Source organism: Australozyma saopauloensis, chromosome 4 (genome assembly GCF_035610405.1).
Source record: "Australozyma saopauloensis chromosome 4, complete sequence".
Classification (NCBI taxonomy): Eukaryota; Fungi; Ascomycota; class Pichiomycetes; order Serinales; family Metschnikowiaceae; genus Australozyma; species Australozyma saopauloensis.
In genome coordinates, this window is record NC_086134.1 from 913,543 (window position 1) to 932,917 (window position 19,375).

Sequence of the window (19,375 nt, forward strand, 5' to 3'; positions counted from 1 at the left end):
TTATCTAGTCAGAGTGTGCTCAAACACACACAATAAGAGAGAATGCCCTTACAAAACACAGACTGAAATAGAAATCCAAAACACTGGAATTATCATAGCATTAGTAATTAAAAATAGACAACATTTCCACCTAAATTCCTCAATTCATTTTCCGCCAGATCCTCAATCCACCCACACTGATCCTACATACAGCCCCAGATGCTCATCTGAACTACTCTTACACTGTAACACCATCTATGCCAAATAATAACCCCCCGCCGCCCCCTCCACGGCCTCTGGGTCCCCCCAACTCAAACAGGGCACGTCCGCCACCCCCACCGCCACCTCCCAAAGCAAGAGCGCCTCCAATCGGCGTTCCTGGGGCTAAAAACGGCAAAACACAACCTCCGCGTGCAATCCCTCCACCTCCACGTAATGTCCATAACGCTCCGCCTCCGCTGGGCCAGCCGCCTCGTAAGATTGCAAAGACCGGAGTCAAGGCCGACCTTACTACCCAAGAATTGGAGTTGAGAGCATCTACATGGTTGAATCTACAAAAGAATCGGTACAAAAAGGCCTCAATTGGGTCTGCCAAACCTAAAACCAGTAATTTGTCACAGCCACAAACAAGCGAAATGCCCCCTGAACATTTGCGGAAGATCATGATCGATCACGGTGACTTATCAAGTAAGAAAGTGGCTGCCGACAAGAGAGCACACTTGGGCTCGCTCAAATACATGCCACATGCCATCTTGAAGCTTCTAGAAAACATGCCACAGCCTTGGGAAGCAGCCAAGGAAGTGAAGGTGCTATACCATGTGACTGGAGCCATCACCTTCGTCAACGAGGTTCCTAAAGTCATCGAGCCAGTGTACATGGCCCAGTGGGCATCGATGTGGACAATGATGCGTCGTGAGAAGCGTGACAGAAAGCATTTCCGTCGGATGCGCTTTCCGCCTTTTGATGACGAGGAGCCTCCAATGGATTGGATGGAGAACTTGGAGGATGCCTCTCTTCCAGATCCGATCCAGCTTGATCCCGAGGAAAATCCAGACTTGTCAGTTCTTGAGTGGCTCTATGACGAGAAGCCAGGCGTTTCAGTGAGTGACTCAATCAACGGTGAATCCTATAAGGCGTGGAGCTTCAGTCTTCCGGTGATGGCTAATTTGTATAAACTCGCACAGCCTTTACTTCCCCATGTCACTGATCCCAATTATTTCTTTCTCTTTGACAAAAACACTTTCTTCACAGCAAAAAGTCTAAATGTGGTGGTCCCTGGAGGACCCCGATTCGAGCCCCTACATAAGGACAAGATCAACAACAAGGAGCTCGAAGATTTCACCGAATTCAACGCCATTGACAGAATCATCTTCCGCGTCCCCATGAAAACAGAATACAAAGTTGCATATCCGCATTTATTCTCATCATTCATCAAGGACGTGAGCGTGCCATGGTTCCATGAACCTCTCAACAACTTTGTTCCTGATCGTGAAGCTCTCGACACTAAAACTCATAAACCTGCATTTGCATTCAGCCCCGAATACAACCCCATTGTTCCACACCGCTCCTCTGTTCAGAAAGAGGAGGAAGCCCTATTGGACTTCGATCTCTCGGAAGTATCTCTATCATCTTCTTTTGAGCCATTCCTTTCCAAGAGCAAAAATGATGATCCTCTTCCTCTAGAGACAAAATATACTGGAGTCGCTTTACAACTCCATTGGGCTCCACATCCCTTTAATAGAACAGCAGATGTCACCATCAGATCCCAAGATGCTGCGCTCGTGAAATCGTGGTACCAAGAACGCGCACCTAGCGGCGTTCCGACCAAAGTCCGTATTTCCTACCAAAAGCTCCTCAAAAAGTCTGTTCTCAATGATCTCAAGAATCCCCCGGGATCTAAAGGTGCCTCTGCCAACCAGCGCCGAATCAAGTTATTACAAACACTCCGCTCGACAAAATTCTTCAGAGAGACAACTATAGATTGGGTTGAAGCTGGCCTCCAGCTCTGCAGACAGGGACATAACATGCTCAACTTGCTTCTTCACAAACGTGGTCTCACATATTTGCATCTTGACTACAACTTCAATCTCAAGCCGACCAAGACATTGACCACGAAGGAGCGAAAAAAGTCCAGATTTGGCCATGCTTTCCACCTAATTCGTGAGCTTCTTCGTGTTGTAAAGATCATTGTCGATTCGCATGTTCAATTCCGACTCGGCCAAGTCGATGCTTACCAACTTGCTGATGGTATTCATTACATTATGAATCATTTGGGACAATTGACAGGTATCTACAGATACAAGTATAGAGTGATGCATCAAATCAGAGCTTGTAAGGACTTGAAACACGTCATCTACCACAATTTTAACAAGAACCTCCAAAAGGGTCCTGGGTGTGGATTTTGGCAACCATCTTGGAGAGTTTGGCTCTCATTTGTTCGTGGTCAAATTCCTCTTCTCGAAAGATGGCTTGGAAATCTTTTGGCAAGACAATTTGAGGGCAGAAGAAGTAAAGATGTGGCTAAGACAATCACCAAGCAGAGAATTGACTCTTACTATGACTTAGAGTTGCGTGCACAGGTGATGAATGATATCATGGATATGATTCCAGCTGGTCTCAAGGAGAAAAAATCAGCTGTTGTTCTTCAGCATCTCAGTGAAGCTTGGCGGTGTTGGAAGGCGAACATTCCTTGGCAGGTCCCAGGAATGCCCAAACCGATCGAGGACATTATCAATCACTACATTCAAGAGAAGGCCAACGGATGGATTTCTATTGCTCACTACAACAGAGAAAGAATCAGAAGAGGCGCTACAGTCGAGAAAACTGTTGTCAAAAAGAACGTTGGGCGTCTTACCAGACTTTGGGTCAAAGACGAGCAAAACCGCCAAAGTGATTTCACCAAAAACGGTCCTTTCGTTGCTCCTGAACAAGCTGTAGTCATCTATCAAAATATGGTACAATGGCTTGATTCGAGAAACTTCAGCGCGATTCCATTCCCGCCGCCTGCTTTCAAACATGATTCCAAATTGCTTGTGTTGGCTTTGGAGAATCTTAAAGAAAACTACAATGCCAATTCACGTCTTAACTCCGCTCAAAGAGAGGAATTAGCATTGATTGAGCAGGCATATGACAATCCCAATGAGACCTTGGCTCGCATAAAAGGATATTTGATGTCACAGAGAAGTTTCAAGGAGGGTGGTTTAGAAATGATGGATCATTACAATCATCTAGTTCCTACCTATAATATTGATCCTCTCGAGAAAATTACGGACGCTTATTTGAATCAATACCTTTGGTACGAAGCTGACAAGAGAAAACTTTTCCCTAATTGGGTAAAGCCCTCTGACGACGAAATCCCGCCTTTATTGGTATACAAGTGGTGTCAGGGTATTAACAATCTTGATGGTGTCTGGGATACTTCGCGCGGAGAATCAAACGTCATGTTTCATACCACACTTAACCGTGTTTCGGAGAATATTGACTTCACGGTTCTAAAAAGACTCCTCGGCCTCATCATCGATCCGATGATTGTTGACTATATTATCGCCAAGAATAATATATTCTTATCGTACAAGGACATGAGCCATTTGAACAGTGTTGGATTAATTCGAGGCCTCCAATTCTCCTCATTTGTGTATCAATTCTACTGTCTTGCTATAGATCTTCTTATCTTGGGAATCGATAGAGCAAATGAATTGGCAGGACCTGTGCAACAACCAAATCTGTTCATGCAGTTTAAGGATACTACAACAGAAACGTCCAGTCCTATTAGATTGTACATGAGATATCTCGATAAAATCTATATTTTCTTCCGCTTCAATCGAGAGGAAGCCGAAGACTTGGTAAACGATTATCTATTGGAAAATCCCGATCCGAATTTCGAGGCAAGCGTTGGCTATAATAATCATCGTTGTTGGCCGAGAGACTCGAGAATGAAATTGATGCGCAGTGACGTCAACTTAGGTAAAGCGGTACACTGGGAAGTTTCTGCAAGAATTCCCCTGTCACTCACGGAAGTCAAGTGGAGTGACACATATGCTTCAGTTTATTCGCCAGAAAACCCAAACATTTTGTTTACTCTTTGCGGCTTCGAGGTGAGAATTCTCCCAAAAATTAGACAGGAGGCTCAAACACTGGAGGGTATTTGGGATCTCGTTAATCAAAAGACCAAGGAGCGTACAGCCAAAGCGTTCTTGCAAGTATCAAAAGATGAGGTAGACCGGTTTGAAAATAGGATCCGCCAAATTCTCATGTCTTCTGGCTCAGCCACTTTCACCAAAGTTGCAGCCAAATGGAACACAGCGCTTATTTCCCTTTTTGCATATTATCGTGAGGCAATCGTAGCCACTGCTTCTATTTTGGATGTGTTGGTCAAATGCGAGACTAAGATCCAAAACAGAATCAAAATGGGATTGAATTCCAAAATGCCCTCTCGTTTTCCACCTGCTGTATTCTACACCCCTAAAGAACTCGGTGGCCTCGGAATGTTGAGTGCCTCTCATATCCTTATTCCTGCCGCCGACTTGAAATGGTCTAAACAGACAGATGCTGGAATCACCTACTTCAGATCAGGAATGACTCACCAGGAAGAACGTCTCATTCCTACTATCTTCCGTTATATCACAACTTGGGAGAACGAATTTTTGGATTCGCAACGAGTGTGGGCTGAATATACCATCAAGAGGCATGAAGCCGCTGAACAAAACCGCCGTCTTACTTATGAAGATATGGAGGCTAGTTGGGACAGAGGTTTGCCCAGAATCAGTACCTTGTTTCAAAAGGACAGACAGACCTTGGCCTATGACAAGGGACACCGTGTCAGACGTGAATTCTCACAATACAGTTTGGCTAGGAACCAACCATTTTGGTGGACTAGCAGTCACCACGATGGAAAATTGTGGAACTTGTCGTCATACAGAACAGATGTCATACAAGCACTCGGCGGTGTCGAGACTATTTTGGAGCATACATTATTTAAAGGTACTGGATTTGACTCTTGGGAAGGTCTTTTCTGGGAAAAAGCGTCCGGTTTTGAAGACTCACTTAAGTTCAAAAAGTTGACAAACGCACAAAGATCAGGTCTCTCCCAAATTCCAAACAGACGTTTCACATTGTGGTGGTCGCCAACAATTAATAGAGCCAATGTCTATGTTGGATTCTTGGTGCAACTCGATCTCACGGGTATTTTCTTGCACGGTAAAATTCCAACGCTTAAAATTTCATTGATTCAGATTTTCCGCGCTCATTTGTGGCAGAAGATCCATGAGAGTTTAGTCCAAGACATATGTCAAGTTCTTGATAAAGAGCTTGCAGTACTCAGAATTGACTCTGTGGAAAAACAAGCCATTCATCCAAGAAAATCGTATAAAATGAACTCCTCCTCGGCAGATGTTGTTTTGACTAGCACGTACAAATGGAACATATCCCGTCCATCCCTTCTTCATGACAAGAATGACAACTATGAAGGAGCAACGGCCAACAAGTACTGGTTGGATGTGCAGTTGAGATATGGTGACTATGACTCCCATGATATTTCAAGGTACACCAGGGCCAAATTCTTGGACTACACCACTGATAGTACAAGTTCCTACCCATGCCCCGCCGGAGCAATGATAGGAGTGGACTTAGCTTACAACGTTTATGACGTTTATGGTAACTGGTTCCTGGGAATGAAACCTTTGATGCAAAATGCCATGAAAGAGATTATGAAAGCAAACTCTGCACTTTATGTTCTTAGAGAACGTGTCAGGAAAGGGCTTCAATTGTATCAAGCGCAACCTCAGATTTCCCTCTTGAACTCCTCCAACTATGCGGAATTGTTTAACAACGATACGCAACTCTTTGTTGATGACACCAATGTCTACCGAGTGACTGTTCACCGCAACCCCGAAGGTGGCTTGAACACAAAGCCAACCAACGGTGCAGTGTTTATCTTGAACCCAAAAACAGGTCAGTTGTTTCTCAAGGTTATCCACTATTCTGTATGGGCTGGTCAGAAACGTCTTGGTCAATTGTCTAAATGGAAGACTGCCGAAGAAGTGGCCGCTCTCATTAGATCACTTCCTCGTGAAGAGCATCCAAAACAATTAATTGCTACAAGAAAGGGTGTTGTTGATCCTTTGGAGGTACATATGTTGGATTACCCAAACATCACTGTTCGTTCTTCTGAATTGCACTTACCGTTCGCTGCTGCACTTAAGATTGACAAATTATCTGATGTGGTCACAAAAGCTACAGAGCCACAAATGATGTTGTTCAATTTCTATGACGATTGGCTCGAGAACACCTCATCTTACACTGCGTTCTCCAGAACAATTTTGCTTCTCAGAGCTCTCGGAATAAGCACTGAAAGGACAAATCTCATTCTTCGCCCAGATGCAAGTATAGTCACTGAGCCGCACCATTTATGGCCCTCGCTTACGATGGAACAATGGCAAGACGTCGAAAAGCTGCTTCTGGACTTAATTCTCAATGACTATGCCAAGAAAAACAATGTGAACGTTCAATCCCTCACACAGCTGGAGATCAGAGACTTGATCTTGGGTCAAGAGATTCGTGCACCTTCCGCCAAGCGACAGGAGCTTGCAGAGCTCGAGGATGGTTCAAAAACTTCTAACGATATGGCAAATGCTAACCAACAGTTGACAGCCTTGAAGTCAACCACACAAAATGTACAAGGAGAGCAAATCACGACCATTACCACCACCAATTATGAACAGCTGGCTTTTAGCTCTAAAAATGAGTGGAGAAATCGTGCAATCGCTGCAAACAACCTCCACTTGCGCACCAAGAACTTCCATGTTTTGTCAGATGAGCTCACTGATGAGGGTGGACATACTTACATTATGCCCAAGAATCTTATCAAAAAGTTCGTCCAAATTTCGGACGTCAAAACACAAATTGGAGGTTTCCTTTACGGTTCCTCGCCTCGTGATTACGGGGGTGTGAAAGAAATCAAAGCAATTGCCATGGTCCCTCAGTTGGGAAGTACTCACTCTATTCAATTTCCAAACACGCTCTACGACTCCAAGCATAATGATTATATTGAAGACATGGAGCTTTTGGGATGGATTCATACACAGAATCAAGAGGTCAACATGTTGACTTCTATGGATGTGACCACCACCGCTCAGTTCGCCGCAAATAATCCAGATAAATGGAGTCCTGAATCGCTCATCATGACAGTGTCGTTCACACCAGGCTCTGTCACTCTTGCTGCATACTCAATGCCTCAACCTGCCTACGAGTGGGGATTCCAAAATAAAGACATGATATCCTCGAGTCCTGCCGGGTTCAGTCCTCACTACGGAGAGAAAAAACAGCTTGTTTTGTCTGACAAAATCATGGGAGCATTCTTGGTACCCGACGATAAAATCTGGAACTACTCATTCCTCGGCCCAGTTTGGGACGCTCATAGCGAGTTCAACTTGGAAATGGATGTCCCTATTTCGTTTTACCATGAATCTCATCGTCCACTCCATTTCCAACAATTTGCAGAGATTGAAGGAAACGAGTTGGAAGCTACTCAACAAGATAACTTTAGTTAGGCTACATTGACATTTTGTCCTTTATAATACACATGCATCGATTTACCAGTGTCTAACGGAGATGACATGGCTTTCTATAGAGAGTAGAAGCTTCCGGAGCTCTGCTCTAGTGATGTTTTCTTTCAGTAATAATAGTTCCAAAGAGTTCCTGCCGTTCATGTACTTCAACAACTTATAGAATACAGCTGTGAGTTCCGGCGAAAGTTCACATTCCTTGTGGATTATTTGATTGATCCATCTTCGTTCCATATTGGACGCTCTGCCTGGATCTACCAATATAGTGTCGCTATCGTCTTCCATTACAATATCAGGAGCATTCTGGGCATTCTCGAGCCTTCTTTGTAATTTGTCGATCTCATCCTCGATCGTCTCAGCACTGGCAGCACCAGCTTGCTTGGACGAGTTGTCTACCGCAGTCTGGATTTTGTTCTCAGTTACTGAAGCTTCGCTATTATTTTGATAGCTTTTGCTGCCTCGTTTGAGCACTTTGCCTAGCTCCATTTCCAACTCCTCTTCGACCTTCATTTTGATTTTCCTAGAGACTTTGAGCCAAATGTATGTGTGGAGTTGGGTGGCATATCCATATCGGACAAGCCAGGCTAAAGCCAGAAGATAGATATCTTTGTGGTCTTTTGATGGGATGATAGTGGCAAACTGGCGGGGTTTCTTGGATCTCGTGGAGAGAGATTTGAGGAACAGCGGAAGCGATGGAATTGTTGGGAAGTGCAGATTGAACTTGGCGATGTCTCTTTTAAATCTTGACCCAATTGGAGCCATGGGGGAAATGATATAGATGCCGCGGGTGTTGAGCGGTGGTATCATTCTTGCTTTTCTCCAATGTACAAGATGAAGGGCAAATTCTCTCACGCTTGAGATATTCAAATCATTCCTGCCCTCGTAGTTTTCTTCAAGCCTGCTGTAAACCTTCAACAACGACTCAGTTGGTCGTATCATACGGATGAATGTGGCAATTGGAGAGCTGCTTTTCGCTTTGATTTCTTTTATGATGGTCTCGGGGTCATCCCACAAGAGTAGTCCCAAATGCAACAACTCATCGGAGCTAGTCAGATACTCATCCTCGTCCAGATCATCTTCTTGCTCGTCAGCAATATCGGTGCCGAGGACTTGGTCTATGAGGCTACTTCCACTATAGCGCACAGTTTCACCGATCGCGACAAGACCGGTTTCTCCCAAAAAGCTCGCCGTTGAAGAGAGATAAGAGCCCGGAACGTAAGGTGTAGAAACCTCAGGAAGAGAGTGAAACTCCATCTTCAAAGGGATCTGAAACGAATGCAACTTGTTATTGATGTTAAGATGAGCCACACGCGACGCTACCAAAGAGGCAAAGCAATGGTTCATCATCTTGCATAGCAGCAGCCCAGATAACAAATAGCTTGAAAGCGAATAGTCACGATCTTCTGGCGGCGTAGCAGCAAACTCTTCTTTTAGATGAGATATGAGTTTGACTTGTTCCCACATGTAGTTACGTTTGTGCTGCTCGTACCGTAGAATAAACATGAGCTTCAGTATCACGTAGTAAAACATCTCGTCAGTACGATAGCTACGCTCGATTTTGGGCGGGTTCATAACAAAGACAAGGTTGAACATGCTCAATGCAGACTGGGACTTTGGTTCGCTAGGCTCTTCGTCTATCGTGTCGTCTACACTTCCTCTATGGCCCACACTGCCCCCAGCACTTACGCCATGACCCACAGATTCGCTACGGGCAGCAGTTCTAAACGAGCGCGCTTTTTGAGGCCGCCAAGATCCATCGGGCTGCGCATGAATCGGAAGCCCCAAAAACACCATGGATTCTAGCATGATGTCAAATCTACAATTGCACATTTCTCGCGGCGGCGAGAGCATTTCTGCGAGGATTTCGGGCTCAAACCCCAATATCTGACCCTTGGTTGACGAATCAGTCTCTTTTCGAGACTTGAAGTCTTCTGTTGTCGCGGAATTCAACTTCTTGAGTTTCGTCGAACCAGCATCGGCATCTACGCCGGCAAGATCGCTCGATTTATCCAGAAACTTTGCACCGACATCATTCGTGGCACTAGTTTCACTACTCATTGATTTAGAATCATCCTCCACATAGTCCTCGTCGTCAAAATCGTCGTCATTGGCGGCTTCTTCGTCTGGGTTCAAAAGCAGGAGTTTTTGATTGCCGAGTTCGGGTGGGTAGTGGTATACAATCTGCGGGCCATTGTGAGTGCTCACTGCTAGTAGAAGTCCAACTAGACTCGGGTTTGGCAAGTTGTAGGACATGTACTGTTTGAATGGGGGAATCGAAAAATCCGGGGTATATGAGCTACACAATGTGAATTTTGTAAACAGAGAGAATACGAGAATTCATTGAGCAATTGTATATTCTAAATTTGTGATTTTTTTAAATTGTCTTCAGCCCGCATTGAGGACTACAATTTCACACCATAAAACTGTATTCTGAAAACCGAGAAGAAAATAAACATAACCGGGGCATAATATGGAAACGAACACCCTAAATCTTGTGCTGACGTTCCTTGTTTTTCACCTCCATGAACCGAGCCTGCGGAATACCCTGGATCCATCTGTTGAAGCCAATCACAGCCTCCTTGGAGCTGGCAGCGTTGACCAATTGGTCCCTGTTGGCCTTGAGAAGTTGTTTGTTGGCGAAGATGGAAGGCTCGTACAAGCCATCAAAACTGCGCTTCAAGTCTTCAAACACTTCCGTGTTGAACTCCTCGGTGGAGTAGTTCTTCCCGTCGTACACTTTGTTGAAAAAGCCTGCTTTGTTCAAATCCGCGCCGCTCACAGGCTTTGCAAAGAGCAAGGCCTCGGAAGCTTTTGACCAGCCCAAACGGGTGAATAAGGTGGCCGAGGTAGCACCCTCAGCGACCAACCCCAAGTTGGAAAATGGCGCCAAAAGATTGACCTTCGACTCGTCAACAGCGTACACGAGGTCGCACAAGGCCACTATAGCGGAAGACAACCCGATCACCGGACCGTTGAGTGCTGCAACCAACACCTTCTTGTGGTTGTGAAGCAAGTCGGTGAGATACACATTTCTGCCGGCAAAGCTCTTCAACCAAAACTCATGCGAAAACACCTCCGCAGGGTCGCCCTCCATCAACGCCTTATCGGCAAAGTTAGCGCCGGCCGAGAAATACCGGCCCGTTGATTGAATAAGGGTACATACTGTGTCCTCTTCATCGTCGGCCTCCTGGAGATATTTGGCCAATTGAAGATACTGCTCTCCATTGAGAGCATTGAGCTTGTTTGGAAGATTAAGGGTGATCACAGTGATGCGGTCGCGGACCTCATAGAGAATGGGTTCAGACATTGGATTCTATGGGGAGGAATTGTGGAGCGGATTGGGCCTACTTATATATGCTTGGGTTATGAGCACTGGAGCCGATACAATTAGAGACGATGCAGGTCGAACTGGAGAAACAAACGAGGGTTTAGCGTGTGAGAAGACCGGCTTATATAGAAGGGTATCAAATGCTCGTGTCGAAATGTGGGGGGAGCCGGTTTGGCCGAGGATGCAGCGCACCCGTACCTCCCGGTAATAGGACAGTTGGGAACGAGACGATATGGGGGAGCCGAGGTGACTATGGAATGGAGAAATGGGAGAAGGCTTGAGGTGGTTCAATTTATTGATTGTCTGTTGTAGAAATTTTGCTTCTTGAGGGGAATTGAAGGGTGATGATGGGAGACATAGTGGCGAGTGTATGGTCATCAATTTCAATGTTTTCGCAAAATAATGTTAATATGAGGAAAGACGTATCTTGATTTGACATCTTTGCCTGAGTAGCCTGGATATTTTTGCACTGTTAGTCTTCTTTTGTACTGCTCTCCACTTGAAGCAGGCTGCATGCAAGTGTTTCATCTTGATACACATGCAGGGATGAAATCTCGGTTTGCAGCCATTTGCTAGAGTCGGCACGGGTAGATAGATTGACCAACTCTGGGAGTAGTATTGAACTTTTGGGAGGGGATGCCATCCTCAATTTAATTTTCTCTCGAAGACCGAGGTCTTAACCTGAACGGGCACAGTCCCATTTATCTAGGTATGGTCTGACAAATAGGAGAGGTACTTGGCAAAATTGGACGAGATGATTAGTCTCAAGTACAGAATATACATCGGAAGCTTGCGTTGCTCTTCTGGAAATTCTTTCTCCATCGTTTTTGATAGATCCTGAGTTGAGAGGCTTTGGTATATATTACGGTTAGTCAGCAGTAACTTTTTCATTCCGATTTAGAAATCTTTATCATGGATTAAGGCGACTTCAAAATAGCAGCAAAATGAAAGCGTTTCAGGAAGTATCCATAATCTAAATCCTTGAAATATACAGTGCTACTTCTACCAACACAACTGTGTGACCAATTGTCTACAAAGCCTGCAACCCAGTCCTTAGTCCTAAGTCCTAGAGAGGTATAGTTACATTTGCCATTTTAAATTCGATATCAAGATTCATTCTTTCAAGCTTTATGTCTATCTCAGTGTTACTAGGTTAGCGACGAGCGAGACATTCATTAATATCTCGAAAATTCAACCGGTGTTGATACCACCGATGAGGCCGTTTGTAAGAATATACTCTGTTCAGACCGGACAATCAGAAAATCGGTCGCTCTGTTAAAATAATCGTAAATGGGTTCCAAATCGCGGAGGCCCTAGTACTCCCGGTCACTCCTTTAAGCCAGATCATATGGAATCCTGATAAATGACAATGATATACACTTGAACGAGATAAAAATTGGAGAGTACCAGAAAATTCAGAAATATCAAAATTGAGTGGAACTAGCTGGACTGGTTTTTGTTTGTACGTGTTCATTTGAAGCTGTTGTGTTTTGACCCCTTAAAACAAGCTCACCACATTTCATAAAACGACGATCGTAAAGATATACTTCAAGACGAAATATTCTGTCACATTTGATTATCCCCATCACCTTCCCATTTCATTCACTTCGCTCACCATTTCAGTAGAACACCCGTACCTCCAACACCATACTATCAACAAATACACACACCATAAACCACCCAGATCAACATCAATTACCTCCCCTAGCACACAATGGCACCTATCGCTCGGTCAGTCAGACTGCGCCCATTCACACGCAAAAGAGCCACGGTCGCAATTTGCAGCCCAGACACCTCCAAACCGGTCCCAAACTTGGAAACTCTCGTAGTCCCCTCTTTCTCCCAGAATGACACTCTGCATGTGCTCGTTAAAGATCTAGCGTCACTTTGGAACTTCCCTTCCTCTTACCAAGTGATTGGCCACATGTCGCGTCGTCTGGGCGTTTCTAAGGACGAATTGGTGCAGAAGTCTACCCGGGAACTAAACAAGCGATTATATGAGCAGGGACTCATTTTGGAGTCAGATGTAGACACAGTGCTCTTTTATATGGATCTCCTGAAGTTGACCTCGATTCTTGTAGATTGCTCGATCTTGTTTGGCGAGTTCCAACTTGACGAGTTCCCTTCGGGTCTAGCTCCAGACACTTCCCTCGACAAAGTTGCTCCGACTGTTGAGCAGGTATTTCCAGATGTGGGTGAGGTCGACAAGACGCTTCCGCTCACGTATGCTTCGTTCTTGGCCCTCAATCCTTTGACTAAGCTTCAGGTGTATAAACACGAGGGCACATACAGAAAACTATATTCTACCGCACTCACGGCGGGCGAGAGAGAGCTCTTGCTCCGTGAAAATGAGTTCTGGTCGTATGACTTCAGTTTGGAGGGAAATTCGGCCCATGTAGACTCTAAGGCCGACAACAAGAAGAACAGTAAGTCTCGCCGTACAGCCAATCTTGATCCAAACACACTAGATGTGACAGAAAACATTTTGCCGGGCTCTGGTGTTATCCCAAGATTCGTGGTCAATTCGGTGTGTAAGGTGCCCAACTACTATGCCACCAACAATCTGATGGGTATTACTCAACAGAACTCATACTATAATCGCGCTGACGAGCATTTGGGTGGACTCAAGCTCAAATTCTCTGATTCTAGTAACGCTTCAAAACAAATCAGTCTGTTGATTCCAGCCGGTGACCAAGATTCATTCCTTTACAAGTATTACTACTACAAGCACTACAGGGGACCCGGTGCCGCCGGTGTATTCAAAGATAGTGTGATGACCAGCAAGATTAACAAAATAAGGACTTTAGATGAAGATCCAAAAATTACCAAGAAGCGCCCGTCTCATATTCCCGCTTATAGGGTCATGAAGCAGGAGCCAATGGCTCAACGCAATGTCAAGCCTTTGGTACATCCATATTACGCCAAAGAGAACGTTGAAGTGCTTGTTCTGAGACAACGTGTATACACCGAGGATTTCGACAACATGGAGATGCTCCACAACACAAACACATTTAACATATTGACGAACGCTTACAGAGGTATTGGAGACGAGACTTGGAAGTTGTTCTTCAAATTCAAATCGCTTGATTTTGAGAAGTTGTATCTGATTCAGAAAGCTGAATTGCGCAAGAAGAAGAAAGACGAGCTCGTGGCTCGTCAAGCAGAATTGCAGCTGAAATCCGAGATTCAGCTTCCAACTCCACCCGAGCTAGCTGAAATACTTCAGCCGGACTTGTCCAACCGCTTCACACTCCCCACGCACTACCCTGAGATTATGCAAAAGATCCCAGTGCACTTAAGAGGAAACCCTGACGATCCACTGTCTCAAATAAGTGGGCCACTTCGATACGTTGCCCGAACTGCGGACAAAGGTACGCCTGAGTACTTGAATCAAATCGAGGTTATTAAGCTTCCAAATGCCAACTCGATTGCATGGGACAATTTGAGGAAGTATCGTCGGCCCTAATTTGGCCAACAGTAAAGTATGGGTTAACGAGATGTACAGTATAAATTTTAGTAATAATATAAGGAATTATAGGATAATTTATGTAAAGATTGACTATGCACGAGCGTTGCTTACATCCTTAACTGGATGGAACCCAGAGAAATGTGATCAGGGGCCAAAATGAATATATATATAAATGAGTGTAGAGAATTGAGGATAGCAGGATTAGGCGCTATGGCGGGGACGACGAGAAGATGTCAAATCCCATGGAGTTCTTCGCCAGCGAAGGGCTCATGGAAAATTTCAGGCCCAAGGTATTCTCCAAGTACCGATTGGTGATATTATTGTTGACTTTCACTGGGACGAGCTCGGCCAGCGAGAAGTCCAATTTACGGGGCCGCATGGTGCGCTGCTCGTCTGAAAGCTGTTCCACCCTACGTTCTCCCGTGCGATGGTTGACGAGCTCCAAGTGAGTGGAGTAGTCCACCACAGGTGCGCCGTCAGTATCTAGCGGTTGTTCTGGCAAGGCCAGCGACAAGAACGGGTTGGAAAGTTGTCTCTTGGGGATTTTATCGAGCTCCTCCATCGAAACGAAAACTACATCGTCTTCGGGACTATTGGCGAAGGGCTCAAACACCGGGATCTGCTCGATCCGTGGTTTCGGAGGAGGCGTCACGGGATCTTGCGCATGTACCGTCTCCTGATTACGCGCATACGACTGTTGCACGTCTTCATCAGCCAAGGAAAGCAACTGAGCCGTGAGGCCTTTGCTTTTCACCGATGGCTTGATGGTAGCAAAGGTAGGACGAACCTTGCGGCCCGTGCCCACCGTCAGCGGAGTCGGTAAGAGAAACGGCGGTGGAGCAGCTAGACGGCCCAGACCATGTTTATCGATACGGTCGGGGGCAAACCCCAAGTGTTTGCCGAACTTGGAATGTTTCAGGTGAGATGCTCCAATCGGCAGCGTTTGCAGCAGAGAAAACGGCGATTGCGCCGAGCGGGCGTCTGTGCGGGCCAGCCGAGGAGTCATCCAGACGCCGTCGCTTTTTCTGCTTGTTCTGGGCGGCGTGGCGGGCGGAGACATCGCTGTTGGTGGAAGAAAAAAGGGAGTAGCAGGAAAGAAATTTGAGGCATGGAGGTAGGGACAGGAATGGAATGTAGGGCATGGAATGGGGGGAGGAAAACCCGTATTTATAATTTTTTCAAGGCAATGCGGGGAAAGTTTGAAGGGTTTTTGGATTCTTTTTTTCGTTTGTTTTCGAATTGACACGTTTTGCGGCGGAAATGCACGCGTGTGGATTTTGTGAAACTAGGTGGAAAGAGTGGATGTGGGCAGAAATGGGCGTGGGGAATTTTGCGAAAAATAGCGGAAATGGCAGTGATTGGATGAGATTATGCGACTAGATTTTACATTAATGATTTTTTGTGCCTATTTACTCTCATTGGATGGGTAGTGGTCATTAGGGCTTTAGATAGGGCAATGAGAGGGCAATGGAAGGGCAATTGGGTGGAAAAGATTTGATTCTAGGTATTTCGTATGGATACTGGAAATTGATTTTCGAATTTCAATTAAATGGTTTTGTATTGGATATAATATTGAGTTATTGTGTGTTTGTATGGGTGACTATGGTAGGATGGTGTCTATGATGTGTATCTACATCTAGTACACGAATACTATTGACTACGAGCGTGAAAGCGTAATAAGAATTAACTTATTTTGAGAAATGTGAATTTAAAGAAATTCCTCGCCTTTTTATTCGACTGGAACGGCTTGACTTACATCGCATTGTATGAGCCATGATGGACATTGTGGTGGAATGTTCCCATTACGACCATAGAATTTCCATTCTCAACTATGAAACATTCTCTCAATAATGAAAGAAGCCAAATTTCTAGCCTAAAACAGATTTGTGTGTAAGAGAAATGAAATAAGTGGCTCAGACCGAAGAACGAGGCCTAAAGTGTTCTTTCCAGAATACTCAACCGAAATCACTCACATTTTCAACTTCTATGTAAGACACCTACCACCATCATTCCACTCTGTCGTAGGCCGATGCTAAGATCTAGACGCTCATGCATTATGTCATCGAGTTCCTGGTGCTGGCCGCATATCTATATTTGGAATTCGCAAAACTCAAACGGGAGACATCACACGATTTCTGGTTTCATGGAATTTTGTATCGTGCCAGCAAAACAAGCGAACAAAATTATACATCTAGATTCACTTGTGGAATTGTCTGGCTGCAAATCAAGGAATGCCGTTTTAGGAAGGTGGTGTTCTTTCTGCAGGACGTTATCTTCACTTAACCAGTGTCACCACAAAGCACACCCAAATATAGAAACGCACACTACAAAGTAAGGCAGTGTCGCCTTCACCACTCAATTGATAATTTTGCTTTTTCACTGCACTAAAACAAAGCCACACTGGAGATTTAGCGGTGAAAACACAACATAGACATATCACGTGACGCTGTCCGCACGTGACGAAAACACTCAACTCACATTTCCAATCTAGAACCACACTCCAACTCCCCAAATGTCGTTTGCGGAATCGTTTTGGACCGGCGACTACGAGACAGGATACCTGGCGCTCTTCGCCGAGCTCAACGAAGGTATCAGAGAAAACCTGGACTTCGTAGCGCTCTTTACGCGCCGTGCAGAGATCGAAGCAGTCTACGGATCCCAATTGGAAGCTTTCGAGTCGCTGTTCAAAGTATCCAGCACCAGACATGCCGACATAGACTACGTGTCGACCATCAAAAATGCCTATGAAGAAAGTTCGACCAATTTCGTGCGTCAGGGCGCCTACCATCTCCAAATCGCAGGAACCATCCAAGAAACAGTAATTGAGCCGTTCAGCAAGTGGAGTGGCGAGCACGAGGAACGTGTAGGATACTCGGAGCTGGTAATTCGTGACAAGTACAAGCAATACGTCGCTGCTCGCGCCGCATTGGAGAAGTTACAGAAACGGTACTTCAATAAGTGTAGAGTGGTAGAGGAGTTCAAGTCCCGCTTCAATGACGAAGAGCTTGCAGAGGCGGTGGAGGATAGCTCCGTGAGTGAGCTTTCGACACTCCGCATAGAGGGCGACGAGGAGAGTGATGGCGGGCAAGTGTATTCTCTCGGAGACGTAAAGTTCGACAGTAAAAGCATCAAGCAGTTTTTGACAGACCTCATTTCCAACGTCGAGTTGACGTCGCACAAGGTGCCGATCTTGGGTACTTACTACAACGTTTCCACCGGTAGTGCCATCACTCAATGGATGCTCGATAATATGCCCGAGTTACGTGGAAACATCTCCAAGGCCGAGCTGTGCGGTCAAGGCTTGCTTGCTAATGGATTCCTCCGCAGCGTTGGATATGTAGGGGGCTCAAAGAACTTCATCAACCTGTCGCAATTCTTCTATCAGTGGAAACCATGCGTGTTTGAAATAACCCAGATTTCGGAGTTCGATATCTCCAACGCGGGCAAAAGCACAAACTACGACCCGGTCTTGGCTCTGGCCAACAGAAACGCCCAGATTTCGAATTACTTCGAGGACGTTAAACAAGCCATCGGTGTCAACTCCGTAGACTACTCTGACAAGGCGCAATACCCTAAGCTCCTCAAAGAGGTGGAATCGCTCGACTCGCAATATTTTGAGAGCGTCCGCAATTTGGATGCCATCCGTTGTGACCTTGAGGAGGTCATTATGGACCACTATTCGTTCATGCAAAAATGTGAGTTGGACAGACTTCGTGCGATTAAAAAGGCCATGTACGACTTCGTCTCCTCCTTCGCCAGTCAAGTTCCTGCTATGAAGCAGACCTTCGAGGCCATTTCGCTCATAGAGGAGACCATTCGCCCGGCGCGTGACTTGAAGTTCCTTATCGAAAATTATGCCACAGGTAGTTTCAGACCCCATGTGCCATTGTACGACAATTACTACAATTCCAACATTAACCAGACGTTTGGTGTCGATCTCAGCGTCAGAGCGCGTTTCGACAAAAAGGCTGTTCCAACACTTATCCAGACAGTGCTCTCATATCTTGACTCGATTTATCCCGAGCTCAAGAACGACGAGGAGAGAGTCAACCTATGGATCCAGCCAGTGCATTTGTCTAGTGTTCACAAGCTCCGGTCCAAATTGAACGGGCTCAGCGACCCTGGCCAAATTCTTGATCACATAAAACTGAGCGAACATGCCACCGTCGTCAACGTGCTCAAGTTGTACTTCCTCGAACTTCCAGACCTGATCGTGCCCAACAGTTACTTTGATTTGATCAAGACATTGTACCAAAACTACCCTGTGGGATCCGAAGATGCAAACACAGATAAACCTCGTATCACTGGACTTCAGAATTCGTTGACAGATCTTCCGGTCTGCAACTTGGCAACATTGGATGCTATATTGACGCACTTGAGCCGTTTGGTGCAAATCATCAGTTCAAAGAATGAGGAGCTCAGCACATCGTTGAAGCAAAGGCTTTGCCGCGAGTTCGGTTCTCTCGTGCTCAGCCCGAAAAAAGAGGACAGCTCACTTAATGGAAAGAGTGTTCACACATTCAAGGTCGCGTTGGAACAGCTCGAGCAGAATTTCATCTCGGATTTGTTTGACCACAAGGAGAGCATTTTTGGTGAATTAAGGCGCCGGAACTCGTTACGTCCTCAGCGTACCAACTCCGACAAGAGCTTTTCAGAAAGACAGGGAACAAGAGTCATCTCCGTTGGAAACAAGGAGATCCATCACTCTATTCCTAGAAAAAACACTGCCCAGACGTCACAGACACGCCTAGAAAGCAGGTTGAAGAACGCAGTGAAATTAGTCTCAGAGAAGAACACCGCTGAGACAGAAGCGGAGGTTGAGCCAACAACGCCGGAAAAGCCACCAGTGCCCGCCAAATCTGACCCGACGACTCCTCAGACCTCTACGCCTTCGTCAGCTTTGAGACGGTCAGTTTCTCCCAGTAAAAGAAAAGGCCTCAACACCTTTTTGGATCCACCAGAAAGCCAAGACGCAGAGAAGCCCAAGGCAAATGACTTTGAGTAAATGGCAGTAGAACCAACTATTGCAATACCAAC

The 19,375-nt window shown here is 45.6% G+C and overlaps 5 protein-coding genes across 5 annotated transcripts; 3 read left to right on the plus strand and 2 right to left on the minus strand.

The window, feature by feature from the left end:
- Window positions 1-236: 236 nt before the first annotated feature.
- On the plus strand, window positions 237-7,526 carry PUMCH_003450 (uncharacterized protein; the record flags this gene model as incomplete). Its single annotated transcript, XM_063022417.1, has 1 exon — window positions 237-7,526. One exon carries the CDS (start codon window positions 237-239, stop codon window positions 7,524-7,526), a length of 7,290 nt encoding a protein of 2,429 aa, XP_062878487.1.
- Window positions 7,527-7,568: 42 nt separating this feature from the next.
- PUMCH_003451 (uncharacterized protein) lies at window positions 7,569-9,794 on the minus strand (the record flags this gene model as incomplete). The annotated part of the gene is made up of 1 exon (XM_063022418.1): window positions 7,569-9,794. The coding sequence occupies one exon, from the start codon at window positions 9,792-9,794 to the stop codon at window positions 7,569-7,571; it is 2,226 nt and encodes a 741-aa protein (XP_062878488.1).
- A 232-nt stretch (window positions 9,795-10,026) lies between these two features.
- PUMCH_003452 (uncharacterized protein) lies at window positions 10,027-10,848 on the minus strand (the record flags this gene model as incomplete). Its single annotated transcript, XM_063022419.1, has 1 exon — window positions 10,027-10,848. The coding sequence occupies one exon, from the start codon at window positions 10,846-10,848 to the stop codon at window positions 10,027-10,029; it is 822 nt and encodes a 273-aa protein (XP_062878489.1).
- A 1,735-nt stretch (window positions 10,849-12,583) lies between these two features.
- Window positions 12,584-14,335, plus strand: PUMCH_003453 (uncharacterized protein; the record flags this gene model as incomplete). Its single annotated transcript, XM_063022420.1, has 1 exon — window positions 12,584-14,335. One exon carries the CDS (start codon window positions 12,584-12,586, stop codon window positions 14,333-14,335), a length of 1,752 nt encoding a protein of 583 aa, XP_062878490.1.
- Window positions 14,336-16,850: 2,515 nt separating this feature from the next.
- PUMCH_003454 (uncharacterized protein) lies at window positions 16,851-19,343 on the plus strand (the record flags this gene model as incomplete). Its single annotated transcript, XM_063022421.1, has 1 exon — window positions 16,851-19,343. The coding sequence occupies one exon, from the start codon at window positions 16,851-16,853 to the stop codon at window positions 19,341-19,343; it is 2,493 nt and encodes an 830-aa protein (XP_062878491.1).
- Window positions 19,344-19,375: the final 32 nt, after the last annotated feature.